The sequence below is a fragment of the Microcebus murinus genome, chromosome 18, assembly GCF_040939455.1.
Source record: "Microcebus murinus isolate Inina chromosome 18, M.murinus_Inina_mat1.0, whole genome shotgun sequence".
NCBI lineage: Eukaryota > Metazoa > Chordata > Mammalia > Primates > Cheirogaleidae > Microcebus > Microcebus murinus.
Genome location: NC_134121.1, coordinates 22,032,876 through 22,052,385, shown reverse-complemented (window position 1 = coordinate 22,052,385; position 19,510 = coordinate 22,032,876). Strand labels below are relative to the sequence as shown.

At 55.4% G+C, this 19,510-nt stretch overlaps 1 protein-coding gene across 3 annotated transcripts in view; it reads right to left on the bottom strand.

Annotated features, from left to right (window-relative positions):
- The window catches only part of SEZ6 (seizure related 6 homolog), a 44,755-nt gene that overhangs the window by 11,205 nt on the left and 14,040 nt on the right, over positions 1-19,510 (bottom strand). For all 3 annotated transcript variants that reach the window (XM_012740718.2, XM_012740719.2, XM_012740717.2), the window contains exons 2-4: positions 11,109-11,777; positions 10,538-10,671; positions 15-210 (exon numbers count right to left, since the gene is read on the bottom strand). In XM_012740718.2, coding sequence (XP_012596172.1) covers positions 15-210; positions 10,538-10,671; positions 11,109-11,777 — 999 coding nt within the window. The remainder of the gene's footprint in view (positions 1-14; positions 211-10,537; positions 10,672-11,108; positions 11,778-19,510) is intronic.

Sequence of the window (19,510 nt, the reverse complement as noted above, 5' to 3'; positions counted from 1 at the left end):
TGCCTGGGCCTTACCTTGGTAGTGGAAATGGAAGGTGCCAGGCCCAGCAGGTGGTGGGAGACTCTGGAACCTCAGGGCCGCTTGGTGGGTGGGGCTGCGGATGACTTGGCCCCGAAGCAGGAAAGACTGGTTGGCCAGGGGCAGTGGGTCAGGCCCCCCCAGACCCTCCACGGTCACCGTCTCCCCTTCCCGGAGGCTGATGTTCTGGACCTGCCCATGTGGAGAGAGCAAAGCAGAGCAGTCAGATTTCTTCCTGTTGCCTGAGCCCTGCTGCCCTCAGGCTCCTGCAGGCCCCAGCTGGGCTAATACTCAATCCCCCTTGGGCATCCGAGCCCCCAGGCCCTGAGCTAGGCACTCCAGTGCAAGAGGAGCTCATCTTACCAGCTCAATTGATAAGGGAGACCCCCACCACTCAGGGAAGACCCATATTAGCATAATACTAACCTGTTACCGGGCCCCTCAACTAGTCTATTGCCTGGCATCAGCATAACACTAAATCTATTGCCTGGTGCATCAACATAATATTAACCTATTACCTGACACGTCAACTAACCGACGCCTGAAACCCCACCCCTCAGACCACCCCAACTTAATAAAATTGGGAAAAATCAAGTAGGCAGTGCTCAGAATTTGGTGGTGAGGTCCCTCTGAACCTGCTTGGCTGGCGGAAAAAACTTTGATTCTCGGACTTTCTGTGTGCCACTCGGTTTGTCCTCGGGACCACCCGCTGTTAACACTTGCTGTAACACAGTAACTCTGTGAGATGGGACCTGAAGTTCAGAAATAGTAAGGAGATTATCCAAGGTCACATAGAGATTATTAGCAGGACTGGGATTTGTAAGTACATCTTTCTGTCTCTGTAGCTTTTCAAGTCCACCAGCTGTTTCCTGTCCCTTCACCTCCCTGGGCTCAGTTTTCTCACCTGCAAAGTAGAGGTGGGGTAGTGTGTTGAACTAGATGGCTTCTGAGGGCCTGGCCAGCCATGTGCGGTCTTGGGCATCAGACCCTTGTGCCCAGCTTCCCCCGACGTCCTCACTCCCAGCCTGACTCATACTGAGCTACCCTCTTCCCCAGCTATGCCCCTGGGAATGATCTTGCTGTTGTCCTGGATGCCCAAGTCAGAAACTGGCGTCTTGCCTCTTCCCTCATACCCCACATGCAGTCAGTCATTCAGTCCTGTCAATTGGACCTCGAATCTGTTCACTGTTCTTTACCCACACTGCCACCTCCCTGGCTTGTCACTGTTATTGCTCACCTAGATCACCACGGCAGCCTCCTGGCTGGCCTCCCTGCCTGTAGGGCTTAACCCATCAATATTTTCTGAGCTGCAGCTGGTTAATAGTCCCAGACCTGTTGCTTCCTTGTTTCAGTCCTCCAGTGGCTTCCCACTGAGCCCATGGAGCCTGCAGCATCTAGTCTAGACTCCTTGCTCAGCACTCAAGACCCTGCCCAACTTAGCCCCTGCTGACTGTCAGCTCGGCCTTACACTGTGCCCCTCCACGTGTCAGCCACGGTTCTCCCCTCTCTCTCTTCTCTGATCCTTTCCTCTGGCTGTTCCAGCCCCTCTGCCACCACCCTGATCTTCAAGCCCTCAATCCCTGGAGCATCCTTCTGGGCTCCATGCCTCCATTCCGTCAAACAAGGCTTAGACAAGGACAGACTCTGCCCAGAGGGGAAGTGGTGGTGTGGCTTGGGAGCCCAGAGATCTGGGACCTTATCCTAACCATGTGATCTTGGACAAATACACTATCTCAGCTTCCGTTTCCTCGTTTTATAAAACGGCCTCATGTAGATCTTTGGGACTCAAAATATGGTCCCTAGACCAGCAGCTTTGGCATCACCTGGGAACTTGTAAGAAATGCAGACCCTTCAGACCCCACATCAAATCTATTAAACCATACTCTCCATTGTAACAAGATCCCTGCGCAATGCAAAAGCACCTATCTACATGGCCTCCAAGGCCCCTACCTTGTTGCTCTGAGGCAGGCCTTCAAGGGCTAACTACCTGGCTGGTTAAATGGCATCCAGTGAGTCACCAAATTCTTCCCAATCTTATTTCCCAAATATTCCAATTGGTTCCTCCTCTCTATCCTTTTGTCACTGGCCCTGATTACCTCCTGCCCATTGTTTCTCACCTGAGAATGGACTTCTAACCACCTGTCTCACCCCTTCCATCCCAAACTCATCCTCTGGGTCCTGTCTCTCTCCTCCCCAAATGCTGCTGGGGACATCAGCTTGCCCAGACAACAAAGTCCAAACTTGCCAGCTCACGGTTGGTTCCACTGGCTTTGTTAGCCTCATTCTACCTGCCCTGTATTCACAGGCCACCCCTCACTTCCGCTCTTCTGGACATTTGCATATGGGACTCTGCACAGGGAGAGACTTCCTTATGCCTCTCCTGGTGACACTGAGCATCATTTTAGATCTCAAGGCTACATCCTCAGGGACTGACTGGCCTCCCCAGCCAGGGCATTCAGTCCCTCTGCTTCAGACGCTCCCCACTGGGTCCCCACTGGGCCTCTGCCCATTTTGCCACAAAAGCCCAGGTTGGCATTTTGGGTCATGATGCCCTCTTCACTGGCCAGTCTCAACAAAGATGTGTGGAGAGAATAAATGTGAGGGCTGCCGGAGGCACATGGCTCACTAGATTCCTGTGAGCTGAGGAACACAGAGGATGCCGAGCCCAGCCAGGTCCAAGGAGCTAGTTGCTGCCAGGCTCTGGCCCCTCAGCCTGTGGGTGTTGGGAATAGATGTGCCCCGGGGGCTCTTGAGGGGCAGCTGGGCAGGGAGGGGTCCCTACCCCTGCTCAAGAGGAAAGATCTGGTAGTTCTCTGGGCTGAAGCAAAAGCTCAAGGCAGGGTGGGGGGGGGCAGAGGCGCCTCCCTCTGCGAGGAGCTCCCCACCCAGGCACATTTGGGTGGAGGCTGCCTGACCATCTGCTGGGGACATTCCTCAGGGAATTCCTGCAGCAGGCGGAGGCTGGATGAGGTCCCTTCAAACTTGGAGATTCTGTGATTCTAGAGTTGGGAAAACAAGACTCACACACGTGGAATCTGTAATTATCGAGAGATGCCAGGCAGCATATAATTCTGCTTTAAGTGGCACTGAATGCATGCAGCAGGAATCCTCCAGGGGACAGAGGAGGGCTCAGGGAAAGTGCGTGGAGCAGGTGGGTCTCAGAGTGCCTTGAAGAGGGGAGTGCTAGGAGGAGGAGGAGGAGGAAGGGAGGATGCTCACTGCAGGAAAATTATTATGAAAGCAAAGGCAGAGAAGTGGGAATTAATTTAGTATTTTCTTCCAGTTCCCCATATACCTCTAGCTTCCTGCTCCTGATCTTGCTGCTTTGCTGGGATCAGAGTGTGGCAGCAGCAGTACAACAGAGCTGCAATAACAATTGCTATTCATAGAGCATCTACCCTGTGTCAAGGCTTGTACTGGGTGCTTTCCATGTCTTATTTCATCCTCGCCACCATTCTGTATGGTAGGTGCTAAAATCCCCATAAGTAAACAGAGGCTCAGAGATGCTAAGGAACTTGCAAAAGGTCACACAGTTGTTCAGCAGAGTCTTGTCTTGCTGTAGGCAAAGGCAACTCCCTGCCCCCCAGATTCATGGGGATATCACTTTGAAGAAACAGACTTCTACACACCTTTTATTTCCAGGCTCCAGGCCCCCCACGTTTAGCAGGGAGGTGGATCTTGGCTTGGCCTGGCTTTTTGAAGATGTTGGGATTCGAGTTCCCACCAGCCATCCTTCCCCCTAAGCGCTCTGTAAAGCTGGGAAAACTGGGAGCTGTGACCTCTGGCCCCTCTGGTGTGGGAGAGGCAGGGCCCCTTCAACCTGGCCTGGTTCCCAGCCCAGCTTGGCTGTGATGGTCGGGTGAGAGCGTGGAGTGGCTTCTACGCAGAAGGCTCCCTGTTCTCAGCCAGAGGCTGTCTGTGAAGCTCTAGTCCCCTGGGTTTCAAGCACCCACTTGCAGGCCTGCTGCAGTGGCTGGAATGTAATTTGTCACTTGTTTGAGGGCCAGGCTGACAGGGGCCAGACAGGGCTGGGTGTTGGACAAGGGGGGTGATGAAGTCTTGATGCAATTTGTAGGCATCTGAAGAGCCTGAGAGACAGATTGAAATGTCAGCTCTGCTCACAAGGGCTGTCTTGCTATACCCATAGCCAGTGACAGGAGGGGACCTGGGGGCCAGGCAGGGGGAAGACAGAAGCAGAGGGAGCTGAAGACAATCCCCACAGAACCCTGGGCTGCCCAACACTGCCCTGCTTCCAGCAGACCATGGGGTCAGTTCAAAGAAGAAATATAGCCACTTTGAGGGGACTGGCCCCTCACTGGATGGGAGGTGGGGAACATTCAGGTTGCCTTTGGCCAGCCCCCAGATCGTCAGGCTTGTCTGGCCTGCCTGTCCCCGTAGAAGCTGCCAGTCAGGCGTGTGACCCATGGGCGAGATGGGGCCACAGTTTTTGTGCACACTCACATCAGTACAACCCAGCACAGGTAGATGAGCTCAGGGGTGACTCTTGTGTGCCATCCCCATGCCACAGCCCCTTGGAGTCTCCTGGTCACCCCCATGTGTATACTCTGACACTGGCCCACTTACACATACACAGCCCCTTTAAACACATGTCCTGGCACACGCGTGCCCTCACATACCTGTGCTCCCTCACACCAATGGTAGGATAATCACAATTTTTCCCACAAGACCCTTTAAAGTTTTCAAAGCTCTTTCACACCCCTTATCCTCTCAGATCTCACAAAACCTCAGCAAACCGGTTAGGGCAGGCTATACTCTCCTCCCCTTTTAGATAAAGGCACTTTGTAATCAAGAAGTTGAGAAATCCTTTTTGGTCACCCAGTGAATCCAAGGCAAAGCCAGGACTCCTGACTCCTGGTTCAGTGCTCTGTCTTCTTCATGCACAACATCCCAGGCCCCTCCCCGGGACTGGGAGAATCCCAGATGGGTGTCCAGTAGGATCAGGCAGAGGGGGTCTGGGGCAGAGCCTGGACAGGCACCTGTCCCCGCATGGAACTCCCTATTTGCATTTGCCCTGTATCACACCCAGGCCAATGTCCTGGGCCAGGGGAAGAACAGGGGCTCTTGAGTCTGGGGGTCAAATCCCAGCTCCATCACTGACTAGGTGAAGGTCCCTGGGCCAGTCACATGACCTCTCCAGGCCCCAGCTTTGCCTGTGAAATGAATAACATACCCACTGCATGAGATTGTAAGGGTTAAGTTAGATCCTGTCTATCAGGCCTCAGCACAGAGGGGCACGGCATTAGCAGTCCTCCTTCCCCTTCTTGGGGAGACCTGGGCCACATCCTGGCAAAGCCTTGCCATTTGCCTTGGTGACAGCTGGCTATGGATTACCTCATCCTCAGGTCTGCCAGGACTCTGCTTAGAAGGCACCAGACCTGGGAGCCACCCTCTCCCGGCCCAGGCTCTGCAGCTGCCAGGAGGCAAGAAGCGAGGCCACGGGCCTGAGGCGCTGCCATGCAGTCTGGCCTAGGAGGGAGCTTCTGACCCTAGGGAAGGAGCCACACTCAGAGGGACTGGCTTCAAGGGGCCTTGTGCATCATTTGGCTCAATTTCCTTTTACAGAGAGGGAAACTGAGGCCCAGAGATGGCCAGGTGCTTAGCCCCAGTCATGGAGAGGAAGACTACAGAGCCAGGACTGGAGCCTTAGTCCTACACGACAGCTTCTGTGCCCTTCTGAACTGGGAATCATCCCTACAACCTTATCAGTAAGGGATGGGGAGAGGCCAGACCTGCCCCCCTCAAATGGATCTTCCTGGAGCCAGGACATAGGAAGTTGTCCAGAAGTCCAACCCCACCAACCCAAAACCCCCTCCTGGTGCCCACATCAGGCCTGGGCCCAGCTTAGAAGGGCAGGGCGTTCTGGCTATCAGACTGACAGCTGGCCTGGCACGGGAGAGTTGTGTGCCAGCAGAGGCACCTGGGGCACAAGGGCAGGGCCTGTGGGCAGCTGTGCCCAGGCTCCAGATGGTACAGGGAGCAGCCGAGCCAAGATGGAGGCTGGCAGTGGGAGGGCTCTGGCAATGCCAAGTGCAGAGAGAGCAGACGCCAGGCCCAGAAAGGCCTGGGGCCCTTCGGGGAAGACTGGCTGCCTGGGGAGTGGATGGGACCCAACGGGCCATGGGGCTCACGCCCACCTGTACTGAAGGGGCTTCTCTGGACATCTCAGGAAAAAGCCTAGCCCAATGCTTGGCCCCCGGCTGAAGCAGGCAAGCCCCCTCTGACCTGGCTTCCTCTGCACGGTGGCTCAGACACTTGGCATCAGTGGGCACACGTAGCTGCTGCACCATGAAGGGGGGCAGGAGGCAAGGGGGGGGAGCAGGCTGGGAGGGGCTGTGCTCCAGGCTATGGAGAGTAGGGCTTTTAGGGATTCTGGTACCCCCAAGGCTGCTCCTCAAAAAAAGGGAAATTCGAGGCTTGCCCAGGGCCCCAGACTTTAGGCACCTGATAGGAGCTCAGAGTAGCGTCTGGCTGACTTGCTCAGGGTATGACTGGTGGGGCCTTGAGACAGTCCTCTCCTCCCTGGCTTCTCTCCTCCCCCCTGGCCAGACTTCGCTCCTCGTGTCTACCCTAAGTGATCCTGGTGATTCATGGAGGGGCAGGCAGGGAGTTCTCCATGGTGGGGAGAAGCCAAGGCATCCCCTCTCCCCAAGGCTGAGGAGCCGTGGGCAGCATTCTAGACCTTCTAGCTGCCCACCCATCCTGCCCCCAGTGTGCAGCATGCCCTGGCCCAGCTGTCCACCTGGGCAGGAGGGCACTGCTCTCAGGCCAAGCCACTGGCAATAGTGTGATCCAGAAGCCCTTATCCTTACCCGACACCTATGCAACAGTCACCTTTCTGAAACAGCCAGGGCGGCCTCCAAGGGCCAGGCCTGCCACACTCACTGCCTCTCAGCCCAGGTTTGGCTGCTGCTTCTCATCCTGCAGGCCTCAGAGCAGGGTCATCACCTGCACGAAGCCTTCCCTGGTCCCCAGGCTGGTGGGGTGTCTCCACCCTGGCATTCCCACAGGCTCCGTGCTTCCTATCCCCATCCCCACCAGCATGGAACATTCTGTGGTCATTGCTTATAATCTCTGTCTCCCTGGCCGGGCGCGGTGGCTCACGCCTATAATCCTAGCACTCTGGGAGGCCGAGGTGGGCGGATTGCTCGAGGTCAGGAGTTCGAAACCAGCCTGAGCAAGAAGAGCGAGACTCCGTCTCTACTATAAATAGAAAGAAATTAATTGGCCAACTAATATATATAGAAAAAATTAGCCGGGCATGGTGGCACATGCCTATAGTCCCAGCTACTGGGGAGGCTGAGGCAGCAAGATTGCCTGAGCCCAGGAGTTTGAGGTTGCTGTGAGCTAGGCTGACACCATGGCACTCACTCTAGCCTGGGCAACAAAGTGAGACTCTGTCTCAAAAAAAAAAAAAAGAAAAAGAAATCAAATAATCTCTGTCTCCCCCGTTACCCGTGAAGCTCTGTGCCACAGCACAGAGCCTGGCATATAGTAAGTGCTCAATTTATGCTTGTAGAACAAATCCACTCATCAAAATCCACTCGTGATTAACTGAGTGACCTCAGGCAATTCCCTTGCCTTGCCTGGGCCTTAGTTTCCCCAGCTGTGTGGTGGGTATTGGTCTACAGTGTCAGTAATTCTTCATGTCCCATGTGGCCTGTGTGGTGTGGCCAGAAGGCCTGGGCGGGAGTGGGGGTTGCTGGAACTGGCCTTGGAAGGAAAAGACCCTTAAACCCTACTTTAGTCCCGGTTGATCCTGTCTCTTGCTTCTTTCCCAAATCGGGTGCTGACCCAGCTCTGGCTACCCTGTCCTCGTACCCCATGGCCTCAAACTCTTATCTCGGGCCATCAGAGCCAACAGGGTCCCCAAGGACTCTGCCCCCATGGTGCTGAGGTGGAGGGTGGGGCCAGCAATCTGCCACATTTCCTGACAGCAATCCAGGGCTGTGGCAGGTCTTCCTCTCAAGGTTGCCTGGTAACGGCTTTTGCATTCTTATGAAAAAAATGTGGCAGCCCCAGACAACAGACACAGGGCTTGTGTGAGGGGCGGGCACCCAGGGCGGGGCTTGTGCCTAGACCAGGGCAGGGGCAGCCTGACCGGTATCTTGTCCCATTGTGGAGGGTACCAGGGCTGGTCCCAGCCTTGTCCAGTGGGCTTCAGTGGGGCCAGTAGGCTTGGGGGGCACTTGGGGCCACCCAGGCCTGCAGGGGGGCATCCATTCTGGCATCTGCCCCCTCCCACCGCCTTCCCTGCACCTGCAGCTGGCGCCTTCTACCCAGTGAGCCACAGCCGGTGCCACCTCTCATTAGGTGATGATTTTACATTAATTACCTTAATTAAGCGGCGCTGAGTGCTAATGGCTTGTTGGGGGGGTGGCTGTTCCTAATTATCCTCCCAGTCAGCCCTGAGTGAGGGGCACGGGCTTGGCAAAGCAGAAGCAAACAGTGTGGAAAGAAGGGGAGGAGCCCACCAGGGGTGGGAGAGGGGCCCCCTCTGCAGGGAGGGCCTGGCTCAGAGACCTGGACCTGAGGTCCCAGAGGGGTGGGCTGGAAGCACTGCCCAGGACAGGAGTAGCTGGCTCCAGCCCAGATCCAGGGGCACAGGAACTGGAATAGGGGGACACAGGTGGGGGGTGGCAGGCAGCCTATGCAGCCCTGCTCCCCAGACTCCTCAGGCCCCTGCCTGATCCCCTCCGCTGGGCTGAACCTGTCTCCTCCCCACCTGCATCAGTCTCCAGGATCCAAGTCACATGTTACCTCATTCCTTCCTTCCCCCATTCCTTTGTCTACTCATTTACTGGGTCCATCTGGGGGTACACATCCGGGCCCCAGGCTACTGGGCACCCCTCAAGGAGCTCAGTCTAGCTGGGGAGGTGGATGGCTATGAAAAGATCAATAGAGGGGCTGATTCTGGGAGGCCAAGGCGGGTGGATCATTTGAGCTCAGGAGTTTGAGACCAGCCTGAGCAAGAGTGAGACCCTGTCTCTACTAAAAATAGAAAGAAAATTAGCTGGACAACTAAAAATATATAGAAAAAATTGGCTGGGCATGGTGGCACATGCCTGTAGGCCCAGCTACTCGGGAGGCTGAGGCAGGAGGATTGCTTGAGCCCAGGACTTTGAGGTTGCTGTGAGCTAGGCTGATGCCACGGCACTCACTCTAGCCTGGGCAACAAAGCAAGAGTCTGTCTCAAAAAAATAAAAGTAGAGGGGCCAGGTGAAGAGCTAAGGTGGGGAGCTCTAGTCTTTGGGGATCAGGAAATAATTCTCAGAGAAGGTAATGCCATGGATGAGTCCTAAGGAAGGGGGTGGTGGGACAATTCTTGCAGACAGAGGGACCAGCATGTGCAACTGGGGGTCATGAGGAAAGAGGGCTCGGCCCATCCAGTTACCTGCCAGCTGTTCAGTGCAAAGGGGAGACAAGAACAAGGGCAGATGTGGCTGAACATGGACCCTTGATTCAGGGACCCCTGGGGAGTTGTTGGGGGGCAGGACTGATTCCATGAGAGGAAAATGACTGCAGTGGAGGTGGAGGGGGTAGCAGGGAGCAAGCATGGGTGGGGAGACCAGCTAGGCAGCCACTGCGGGTGAGGAAGCGGAGAGGGGTGATGGGCTGGACCACTGTGCTTGTGGGGATGGAGGGAGAGAAGCAGGCAGATTTGAGAGTTTGGGGGAGTGTCACGGTGACAGAACTTGGAGATGAGTTGATGGGACGGGGAAGAAGGAGAGGAAGGGCAGAGGGGACGCCATCCACATTGCACATCTGACCTGACAGGAGTGGAGTGGCAAGCAGATTTGGGGAAACAAAAGGAAGATGTGGGTTTGTGGAGGTTGAGGAGCCTGTGGGGCATGTGTGAGGACCTGTGGTCTCAGGCTTTAGGATTAAGAGAAAGTCTTAATCCCAAGGGAGGGATGAGACAGCCCAGGGAGGCTGGGGACAGGAGGCTGGGGCTGTAGGTCTGACTCCCACCCCAGCTGGTCACCTCCCTGATGGGGCAGCCAGGTCTGTCCTCCCCACCTCCACATCCCGGGAGCAGCACAGGGCCGGGCCCAGAGGAGCTGCTGGGGGAGTATGTGCTGAAGGAGTGAATGAATGAATAAATGAGCGAATGAAGCTCCATGGCTCCCTCAGACCGAATCGGGCAGCTCTGTGTTCTCTCCACTCAGCCACATAGATTCAGAAGTAGAGTTTGCCCAGTCCCCTGCCCATCCACGGCTTGAGCCACCTCCTCAGGCTCTGCTAAGCCCCTGATCAAAGCCCTGGGGGAAGCACTGCCCCTCTCAGCCTAGGGCATGGCTGGGTGGGAACAGTAGCCCTCCCCACTCCCTGGCGCACAAGACAGAATCCAACCATGTTTTAGCCTCATCTCTCAGCCCTGGCCGTAGCAACCCCTAACTGCCACCCCTAAGCATCCCCACCTCTGTCACAGCAGGTGGCCTCCTGGGGAAAGGACATGTACTCACACTGGCTTTGCTCTTGCCACATCCAGGTCACTCACCTTGATTTCCACGCCATAGCCAGGGTAGACCGAGATGTAGTAGAAACAGTCCAGGCCGACATCAAGAGGTGAGCTGGGGGCCGTGGGGGAGTCCAGAGAGCCCTCTGGGCCTGAGAAATTCCAGCTACAAGGGCCTGGGAGACAGGAGGAGACAGAAGGCTAAGCCCAGCTCTGATGCAGTGGGTCCATCTAAGGCTAAACCGTGTGTGTGGGTGGTGGGTGGTAAAGCCCACATCTGTTGAAAGAAAGGACTACCTTTTATTGAGCACCTACTATGTGCAGTCTTATTTCAGTTCTCACAGTGGCTCAATGAGGCACGTTTTCTTATTTCCATTTTGCAGATGAGGCTCAGAGATGAGACTTTAAATGACATTCCTAGGGTCATGTTATAGTCAGAAGAATCAGGATTTGAACCCAGATCTATCTGGTTCCAATCTACATGTCTCTGGCAGGCCGGCTCTTGGTGCTAAAGGGCAGGACAGGCTGGTATGGGATCAGAGACAGAGACATTTAGGGGCCCTGCAGTTCCCCTCACCCCATTTCCAGATCTGTAAATGAGCAGGTAGCTCACCTGGTGGCCGGACTGTGGTGATGGTGGTGGTGACGATGGTGGTGGTGGTGGTGGTCTCCTCGTCGTCCCCTGAAGCTGTGGAGGTGGCAATGATCCCCTCCATCCCAAGCCCTGTGGTCTGGGACACAACCTCTGGAGCCCATGGCCTGCCCAGGTCTCCGGGACCCTCTTGGGTTGGAGTCCAGGCTCTGCTGGGGGGTGTAGAACTGGGCCTCTCCCCTGGGCCCAGGGTGGGCACTGCCAGGCTGGGCCCTGGAGGTAGGGGAGCTGTGATATGAAGCGCAGGGGGCTCTGACTCCAGGCTCCAGGGTCCTTCCCTGGACTGGGGCTGAGTGGGAGCTGCAGCCATGGCCGGAGTCGGGCTGGTGAAGACAGGGCGGCTGTCCTGGTTGGCCAGGCGGGGGAGGGGACTTGGTGTGAAAGCTGTAGGTGGGTCAGGCTGGAAGGGCAGTGCTGGCCTCAGCGCCTCCTCTCCCCTCTCCAGCCCCTCTTGTAGGAATTCCTCAAGCAGTGGGTGGTGGTTGAGCAGCTTCAGGGTGGGGGCCGTTGTGACGAAGTGGACACCTCGTTCTGGCTGCTCAGGTGTGGGGGCTGCTGTCAGCTCCCCATTTGCCTCCTCGATGCCTGGGACTTGCCCTTCCCCCACAGTTGGGGCCTCCGAGGAGAGTCCTGAAATAACAACAGATGATCAAAGGTTCTTCCCCTGTGCCAAGCAAGCAGCATCACTCCCAGCCCAAGCACTAAAAGACCCAGATCTCTTTTAACAAAGCATTGAAGAATGCTCACTGTTGAGAACCAGGGGGCTATCGAATTTTAGAGGTGGAAATGAGATGATATCACATACTGCAGGATGGGGCATGTGAGAGATTTTTTCTCCTCCAGCATCAGAGGCAGACATTACTAGTCAATCATTGCACTATTTCCTGCTCTTCTCACATTCGCCTCAGAATCCTTCTCCAGACAGTCATGCCTGATACCTCAGACTGCCATCATGACAAATAAATAGTTGCTATCCCCCTAGTGCAAAGGCCTTATTTTATTAATGAGGAAATTGGCCAGAGAAAGAAAGTGACTTGCCGAAAGTCACACGTTGAAAAACAGAGATGAGAACCTTAGCATGAGTGCTATCTCCCACCAAAGTGACTTTTCTGCCTGACATTATGGGGCATTCATTTCCTGTTCTCAGTGAAATTGCTGGTCATTAGCCTCAGGAAGTATGTCACATATTTGGGATTTTATTTTAGATTTCCTCTTGGGTGCATGGTTTCTTTGTTAGGGTCCCATTAGATCCCATTTCTCTCGCTTCTCAGAAAATCATTTACTTCATCCCCTTTCCTATTTTTGTGGTTCTTCTAGAGCAGTAATGTGAGCAGAGTGGGAAGAGCTAAGCTCTGGAGCTAGGCAGATGGGGCTTCAAATCCCAGATCTGGCTGGGCACGGTAGCTCATACCTATAATGCCAAAACCTTGGGAGGCTGAGGTAGGAGGATAGCTTGAGGCCAGGAGTTCAAAACTAGCCTGGGCAACATAGCAAGAGCCCTGCCTCTAGAGAAAATTTAAAAACCAGGCCGGGCGCGGTGGCTCACGCCTGTAATCCTAGCTCTCTGGGAGGCCGAGGCGGGCGGATTGCTCAAGGTCAGGAGTTCAAAACCAGCCTGAGCAAGAGCGAGACCCCGTCTCTACTATAAATAGAAAGAAACTAATTGGCCAACTGATATATATATAAAAAATTAGCCGGGCATGGTGGCGCATGCCTGTAGTCCCAGCTACTCGGGAGGCTGAGACAGAAGGATCGCTCGAGCCCAGGAGTTTGAGGTTGCTGTGAGCTAGGCTGACGCCACGGCACTCACTCTAGCCTGGGCAACAAAGCGAGACTCTGTCTCAAAAAAAAAAAAAAAAAAAAAATGTTAAAAAAAAAAACAACAAAACCAATTAGCCAGGCATGGTGGTGTGTGCCTATAGTCCTAGCTACTCCGAAGGCTGATGTGGGAGGACCCTTGAGCCCATGAGTTTGAGGCTGCAGTGAGCTACGATTGTGCCACTGCACTCCAGCCTAGGTGACAGAGTGAGACCCCCTTCTCAAAAAAAAAAAAAAAAAAAAAAAAAAATTTCCCAGATCCATCACTCTGGGGCTATGTGACCTCAGGCTAATAATCTAAACTCTACAAACCTTGGTTTTTCTCATCTGTAAAATTAGATTTCTTTTTTTTAGGATTGACTGAGATAATATTACTTCTCTTCCCTATTTGATATTTTCCTCTGAGTTCCTTTTTTCTTTCTTGTGATACTGGTCAGGTTCCATCTAGGGCAGGGTCTAAAATAGGGTCTAAAATTGGACATCTGGCATGCTACCCACCTACCTTCCAATTCATGGCAGACATTGCTAATCAATTTTGGTTATTTCTTGCTAAAGCCATATGAGACTTCAGAATCCTTCTCAACACAGTTATCCAGGCAGCCAGTACTAATCAATTAGCTAGGCTATGGAAAATGGAAATTATTTGTTATCTCTGGGTACAGACTGCTGTGCTATTGATTATGTTCACTTATTCAACCACATAGCTGGAGATATGATGCATATTTCTGCTTGTGGCCACCTAGGCTCCCCAGATCTTTAACCACCAAGAAAAGGTTAATGGATGCTGGCTCCAGATTCAGCTCATACACAGTTTTGCCAGCTCTGAGAAGGCTGAGAGGATATTTTGAGATCCTTACAGCTCTCAAAATGGCTGCATGAGGACTTGAAGGGAAACATAGCCAGGGCGAGATAACAGAGTTTGCAAGGAGAAGGTCGCTTCCTCCGCACGTCTGGTGGTGGGGCTGTCATTCCACAGGCTCACACCCACCCCATGGATTGGCAGGCGTGAGGAAGCGGCAGATGGCCTACGTTCTGTTCAGGAGACCACAGCATCTCTGATGTGTTAGACAAATGGGAGGAGGGAGGAAATTGGGGTGCGGGAGGCAGGTACAGGTTGGAGGGCTTTCCATTCCTCTGGGTCAGAGGGGCCTTGGTATCCCAAAGCCCTGAGAAACCGGGACCAACTGCTATCTCCTGAGATGCCCACTGGAGCAGCCCATCTGTGCTCTGGCATTTCGTGCCAGACGCTGACAACACAGTGTCCAAACTAGATGCCCAGCCAGGCCCATACCCCCAGAGCAGATGGTCCACCAGTGCCCTGTGTCTTTCATCTGAATCAGCAACGGAGGGGCCAGACAGTGCTTGTGACATGCCCGGACTGGGCTACTCACTTTGCCCACCCCCCAGATGTCACACAGCCTTTGCCAGGCGAGCTGAGACTGATCGTAGCATGGCATGAGGAAGAGGAGACTTTCTCTTCACACATACTGGAGTCCCCTGGAGATGGGCATTGCTCATGAGTCCCCTTCCAAGATTGCCCAACAAGAGATGTGGCCCTTGGCTCTTAGGTTGGGTACCTGTGGGACTCTTCACTGGCAGAGGGAGAGCACCAGAGAGCCTCTGACTTGGGAAATGACCACAGAGGGCACACGTCTTCCGCCTGGCTGCCAGGTGGGTGCTGGGCAATGGAGCAGAGCTAATGGGCACCTCCCGTCACTGTCGATTGCACTGATTGTGTTATCTGGGGGGACCGAGCACTTGGTTAAATGGGATCGAGATAGCATATCAAACGAACAAATTGATTCCAAAATCAGCTGACACTTGGTCCCAGAGGGTGCTCCCCACTGGCAGACAGGGTAAGATAATCTCTAGGAGACAAGCCATTTCTGGGGAAGGGGCATATCCAGACACCCTGGTTGATTCTGTTGGAGGCCTGAGGCTCTGGGACCTGCCCCTTAGGTTCCCAGGAGATGGAGCGTCTCTCTGCCTGGGCTGACTGAGTTAGTTCAGGGGTGCAAGGACTGGCAAAGGGGGAGAGTGTGACACAGGGACAGGACAGCAGGAGAAAGTCAGGGGCTGGGCCCAGACACCTAATCAGGCACCCGTGTCAGGCCCTTCTGTATGATCTGACATTGTGACTCTGTGAGGTGGGAATCTAATTCCTACTTTACAAACAACCTGAAGTCTAGCAGGGTGAGATGAGGACTTGCCCAGTCTCACAGTGGAGGAGCTGGAATTTAAACCTATGTTGATCTGGCTTCAAAGCCTAAAGTCTTTCTAGACACCAGCCTGCCTCGTGGCAGAGACTGGAGCTACTCAGCAGAGAACACTCTAGCCAGTTGAGGAAACTGAGGCCCAGAGAGAGGAATGGACTCGTCCAAGGTCTCATGCGGTTGGAAGTGGAGCTGAGGCCAGACCTTTTGGCACCAGGCCTTGGGTTGAGCCTGAGCTGAACCAGGCCCTGGAGAAGCCTTCTGGCTGGCATCCAGGGAGCCCCACGCCCTGCCAGAAGCCCAGGCATGAGCCTGCAACCCCAACCGGGGACCCAGCAGCACTCTCCACAGGGCAAGGGCACTGAGTCACACAGGGCTGGGTTCAAGTGTCAGTTCTACCACTTAAAAGTCATGTACACAAGCCCCCCCACCAAGCGGCCTTTCAGAGCCTTGGCCTAGTCAGCTGTAAAGAGGCCACTTAGGAGGGGTTTTGTGGGAATCCTGAGGCTCAATAGCAGCGTCCTGAGGCTGAGGGAGCAACAGCCCCTGTCAGGGCCACGCTCAGGCAGGCCCAGAGGGCAGGAGGGGCTGGTGTGTGTGGGTCTCTTCTTTGGGGGGCCTATCCCGGTTGGGTGGCAGTGTGTGTGACCCTGAGGACGTCAGAGTCCTCATCCATAAAACAAGGCTAACACGGTACTATGCATACACAGGGCGGCCACCTTCAAGGCCCTGCAAGTCCGTGGGGGACACAGGCGCGGCGCCAGAACACCGCGAGGTTCTCCGTGCTGAGCCGCCCTCCCCTCCCCTCCCCTCCCCTCCCCTCCCCTCCCCTCCCCTCCCGCAGGGCTGGGACCACCCCACCCCTCCCCCCTCCGCCAGCCCCTCGGCGGAGGCGGCCCGGGAGCTTCCCCGCAGCCCCCAGCCCCGGCGTGGCCCCGCCGCCGCCCGGGCCCTCCCCCCGCATTAGCTCTTAAGCTATGCAAATAGACATCGGAGGGAGCCCTGTTTAAAGTATTTAGACGAAATGAAAAAAGGCTTTCATCGGCACTAATGAGCCATTCAGCATGCCTCCCCGGTGGATTCGCTCCCGCTCCCGCCTCCTGGCCTGCGCCGCCCCCCTGTGGCCCCTCTTGGGATTGGAGGCCCCTCCCCCCAGCCCCAGCCTGGGACTCCCAGGGACGGCCGCCTGCCCTTCCCCCTTGCCAGGGCCCAGCGGGGTGAAGGCAGAGAAGAGGGCCCACGTGCCCCACCCCCGCCAGATCTGGATAGATGGGGGCGGGGCCCGGCCTGTGTTTGGAGGAAGCCGTGAGGACGGGGCCTCTTCTTCTAGCGTCCAGCCAGATAGGTGTTCCGGTCCCCGCGTATAGATGGGGAAATTGAGGCTCAGTGAGGCCCAGGGATCTGCCCAGGGTCACAGTGCTGGTGTGCAGTTGAGCTGGAGTCATTATGCAGTGCCCCTGCTGTACCAGGCAATGGTGGCACCTCTGGACCAGCTGGCCTGTCCCCTCAGTGCTATTGTTTCTGTATCATTCAGCCACAAAGCTTGGATTCCAATCCCAAATCTATGCCCACCACGTGTGTGACCTGGGCAGGGGGCTGCCCCTTTGAGCCTGTCTCTCTCTCACCTGTGGAGTGAAGACATACTGGATTTAGGGAGGATTCATCTACTGACAGACGAAAGCTGTCACCCAACCCATCCGCCATCGCTGCACAGGTGGGTGGGGCTGCCTGTCACTCTTGCAGGCCCTGAGGAGGTGCCAGGCATTCTCCCTCCAGGGAGTTGGGCACAGGGACCAGTAGAGGGAGGGGCCCCAAAGTTCTGGGGTGTGTTTGGGCCTGATCCCCATCTCAAGGCAGCACCAACTCTCAGCGTGGGGGGAGGGGGGTGACAGCACGTGGGTACAGGGGGAGCTGGAGGGATACAGCGGGCCAGGAGCCCACTCCTCTGGGTTCCTGAGGTTAAGCTGGCCCAGCACTGGGAGAATGAGAATTTAATGGGATCCATTTATTATCCCATAAAAGTTAATGAGTTTATTCTGGAGGTTCCCTGGCCCCTTTCAAGTTTTAATAGGGGATTAGTGAGGGCTGGGTCCCTGCAGACCCCTATTATCCCAGAACCCAAGGGAGCTGGGAGTGCCCGGGCCCCCCAGAGCCAGAGTCTGGTCTCCACAGTGACAGTTCCACTGGGCCCATCCCTGTCCCTGTACTGAGGCACCCAGCTAGAGGCTGGCAGGGCCACATAGAGCCCTTGAGGTCTGAGGCCCAGTTCTAGAAGCTTCTGATTCCCTGTGCTACTGAAATAATTAGCCCCACATAACCAGCCTTTGAGGTAGGTTTGCTGCTGCCCAACTTACTGGTACTGCCAGGGAAGGCAACATACCCCCCATAAACAGGTGGGGAAACTGAGGCCCAGAGCTGGTGTACGGTTCTTCCAAGGTCACCCAGAAGCTATGGCAGAGCCAGAATGGACATGGACACATTCTGTCTCCTGTGGTCTAGAGCCAGGCGGCGGGGGCTGGTCACAGCTGCCATTCGCTTACTCAGTGCTCACTGTGTGCTAACATGCGCCCCCACGCGTGATTCCCCATCCTTCCCTCATTCCGGGAAGTTTGGGTCATTATCCCAGGAAACGATGACATCAGAGTCCAGAGTGGTTGCACAACTTCTCCAAGACCACACAGCTAATGAGTGGCAGAGCCTGGGACTAGAACCCAACACTGGGCGGCTCCACCGCTTGGCTCCGTCCACTGCTCCCAATCGCTTTCAGCTGTCAGGCCTGGGGCCTCCTGTCTCCCCACCACCCTGGGTTCCCAGAGCCCTGCAGCTTGTGCTGATGGGGAACGAAGTCCTGGTGGTGTCCTGAGCGGCAGTTGTTGGGGTGGGCACAGAGATATACTCAAAGGGACCTTCTCATTGCCAGAGCAGGTGCCTTCCCCATTTTTGCCCCATTTGCTCACGTGATTCCACCCTCTTGCTGCGGCTTCTCTACTCCTTTGTCTCCATGAACCCTCCTTATCCCATCCCTCAAGGTTCAGGTCCTGTCCCCCCTCTGGGGAGCCATCTGGGGTGGCCTGGTCCTCCTCTTGACCTCCTGGGGGCACTTCCTGATGGGCCCCCAGCACACGATGGCTGTGTCCCTGGGAGAGCTCCCAGCATTAGGCATCTCTCTCCCCATTTCTCTGCCCACAAATACTGACCCCTGGTACTAGGCACAGTGAAAGGTGGGCTCAGGGGACACAGTTTCCAAGCGCATATTCTGCCTCCTGCACACTCAGAAGGCATCCTGCTCCCCAACATGCCTGGCTCTTGGCCAGCAGGGGTGGGCAGAGGTGTGTCCTGCAGGGAGAAGATGGGCAGCCAGCCCTTGGCAGTGCCCCAGCACAGCCCCAGCTGGCAGTTGATGGGGAGTGTCTGCTGGCACACGCTGGTGGGTCCCCCACCCCAGACTGCCCTCTCTTCCCCTGCCACGGACCGTCTCCATCATACACTCTCACCACCCTCTCTTTCCTGGCCACCCTCGGCAGTCCAGTAAAATTTAGATTGCAAATGTGAACGGGGGCCCCTCCTCTTGGCTAGGCTCCAGGCGAGGCGGTGGCTGGTTCCCGGAATCTGAGCCCTTGTGGCCTTGGTGAGCATCTCATCCCTCCCTCATTTACTCAGGAGGAAACTGAGTCCAGAGGGTTTTCACACAGAAAACCTGGGGCAGGGCTGGGACTCAGGATGTTAGAGTTCAGAAGGCATCTGGCCCAGTTGCTTTGAAGAGTGAACTCACTGTTGCTTCTGGGGCTGTCTGCCATCGGTAGGCATGCATATCTCCAAGGACGGAGAGCTCACTGCCCCCTGAGCTATCTTGGGGAGGGGTGGGGGTAACCCTGGACTTCAGCATCTTCAAGGTTGGGGTCTTATTGCCAGATGGAGGGAGCACGGGTGGAGGTAGTGGGCACCGACCAGGAGCTGGGCCACCCCATCCTGGTCCCGCCTGTAACAGGCCGGGTCCCTCTGCGTAAGTCATTTCCTCAACCTGAGCTTCCATATTCCCACCAGTAAAGTGGAGAAAGTATCTACGGGCCCTGCCAGTTCTCACATTCCAAGATCCAGTGAACCATGAAGGGCTCTGTGAATAAAAATATTGAACACTACTGTTTACTGAGCATTTACTACATGCCCAGCAACCATTTTTTTCTTTTTTTTTCTGAGATAGGGTCTCACTCTGTTGCCCAGGCTGGAGTGCAGTGGCGTCATCATAGCTCACTGCAGCCTCAAACTCCTGGGCTCAAGGAATCCTCCTGCCTCAGTCTCTTGAGTAGCTGGGACTACAGGTACATGCCACCA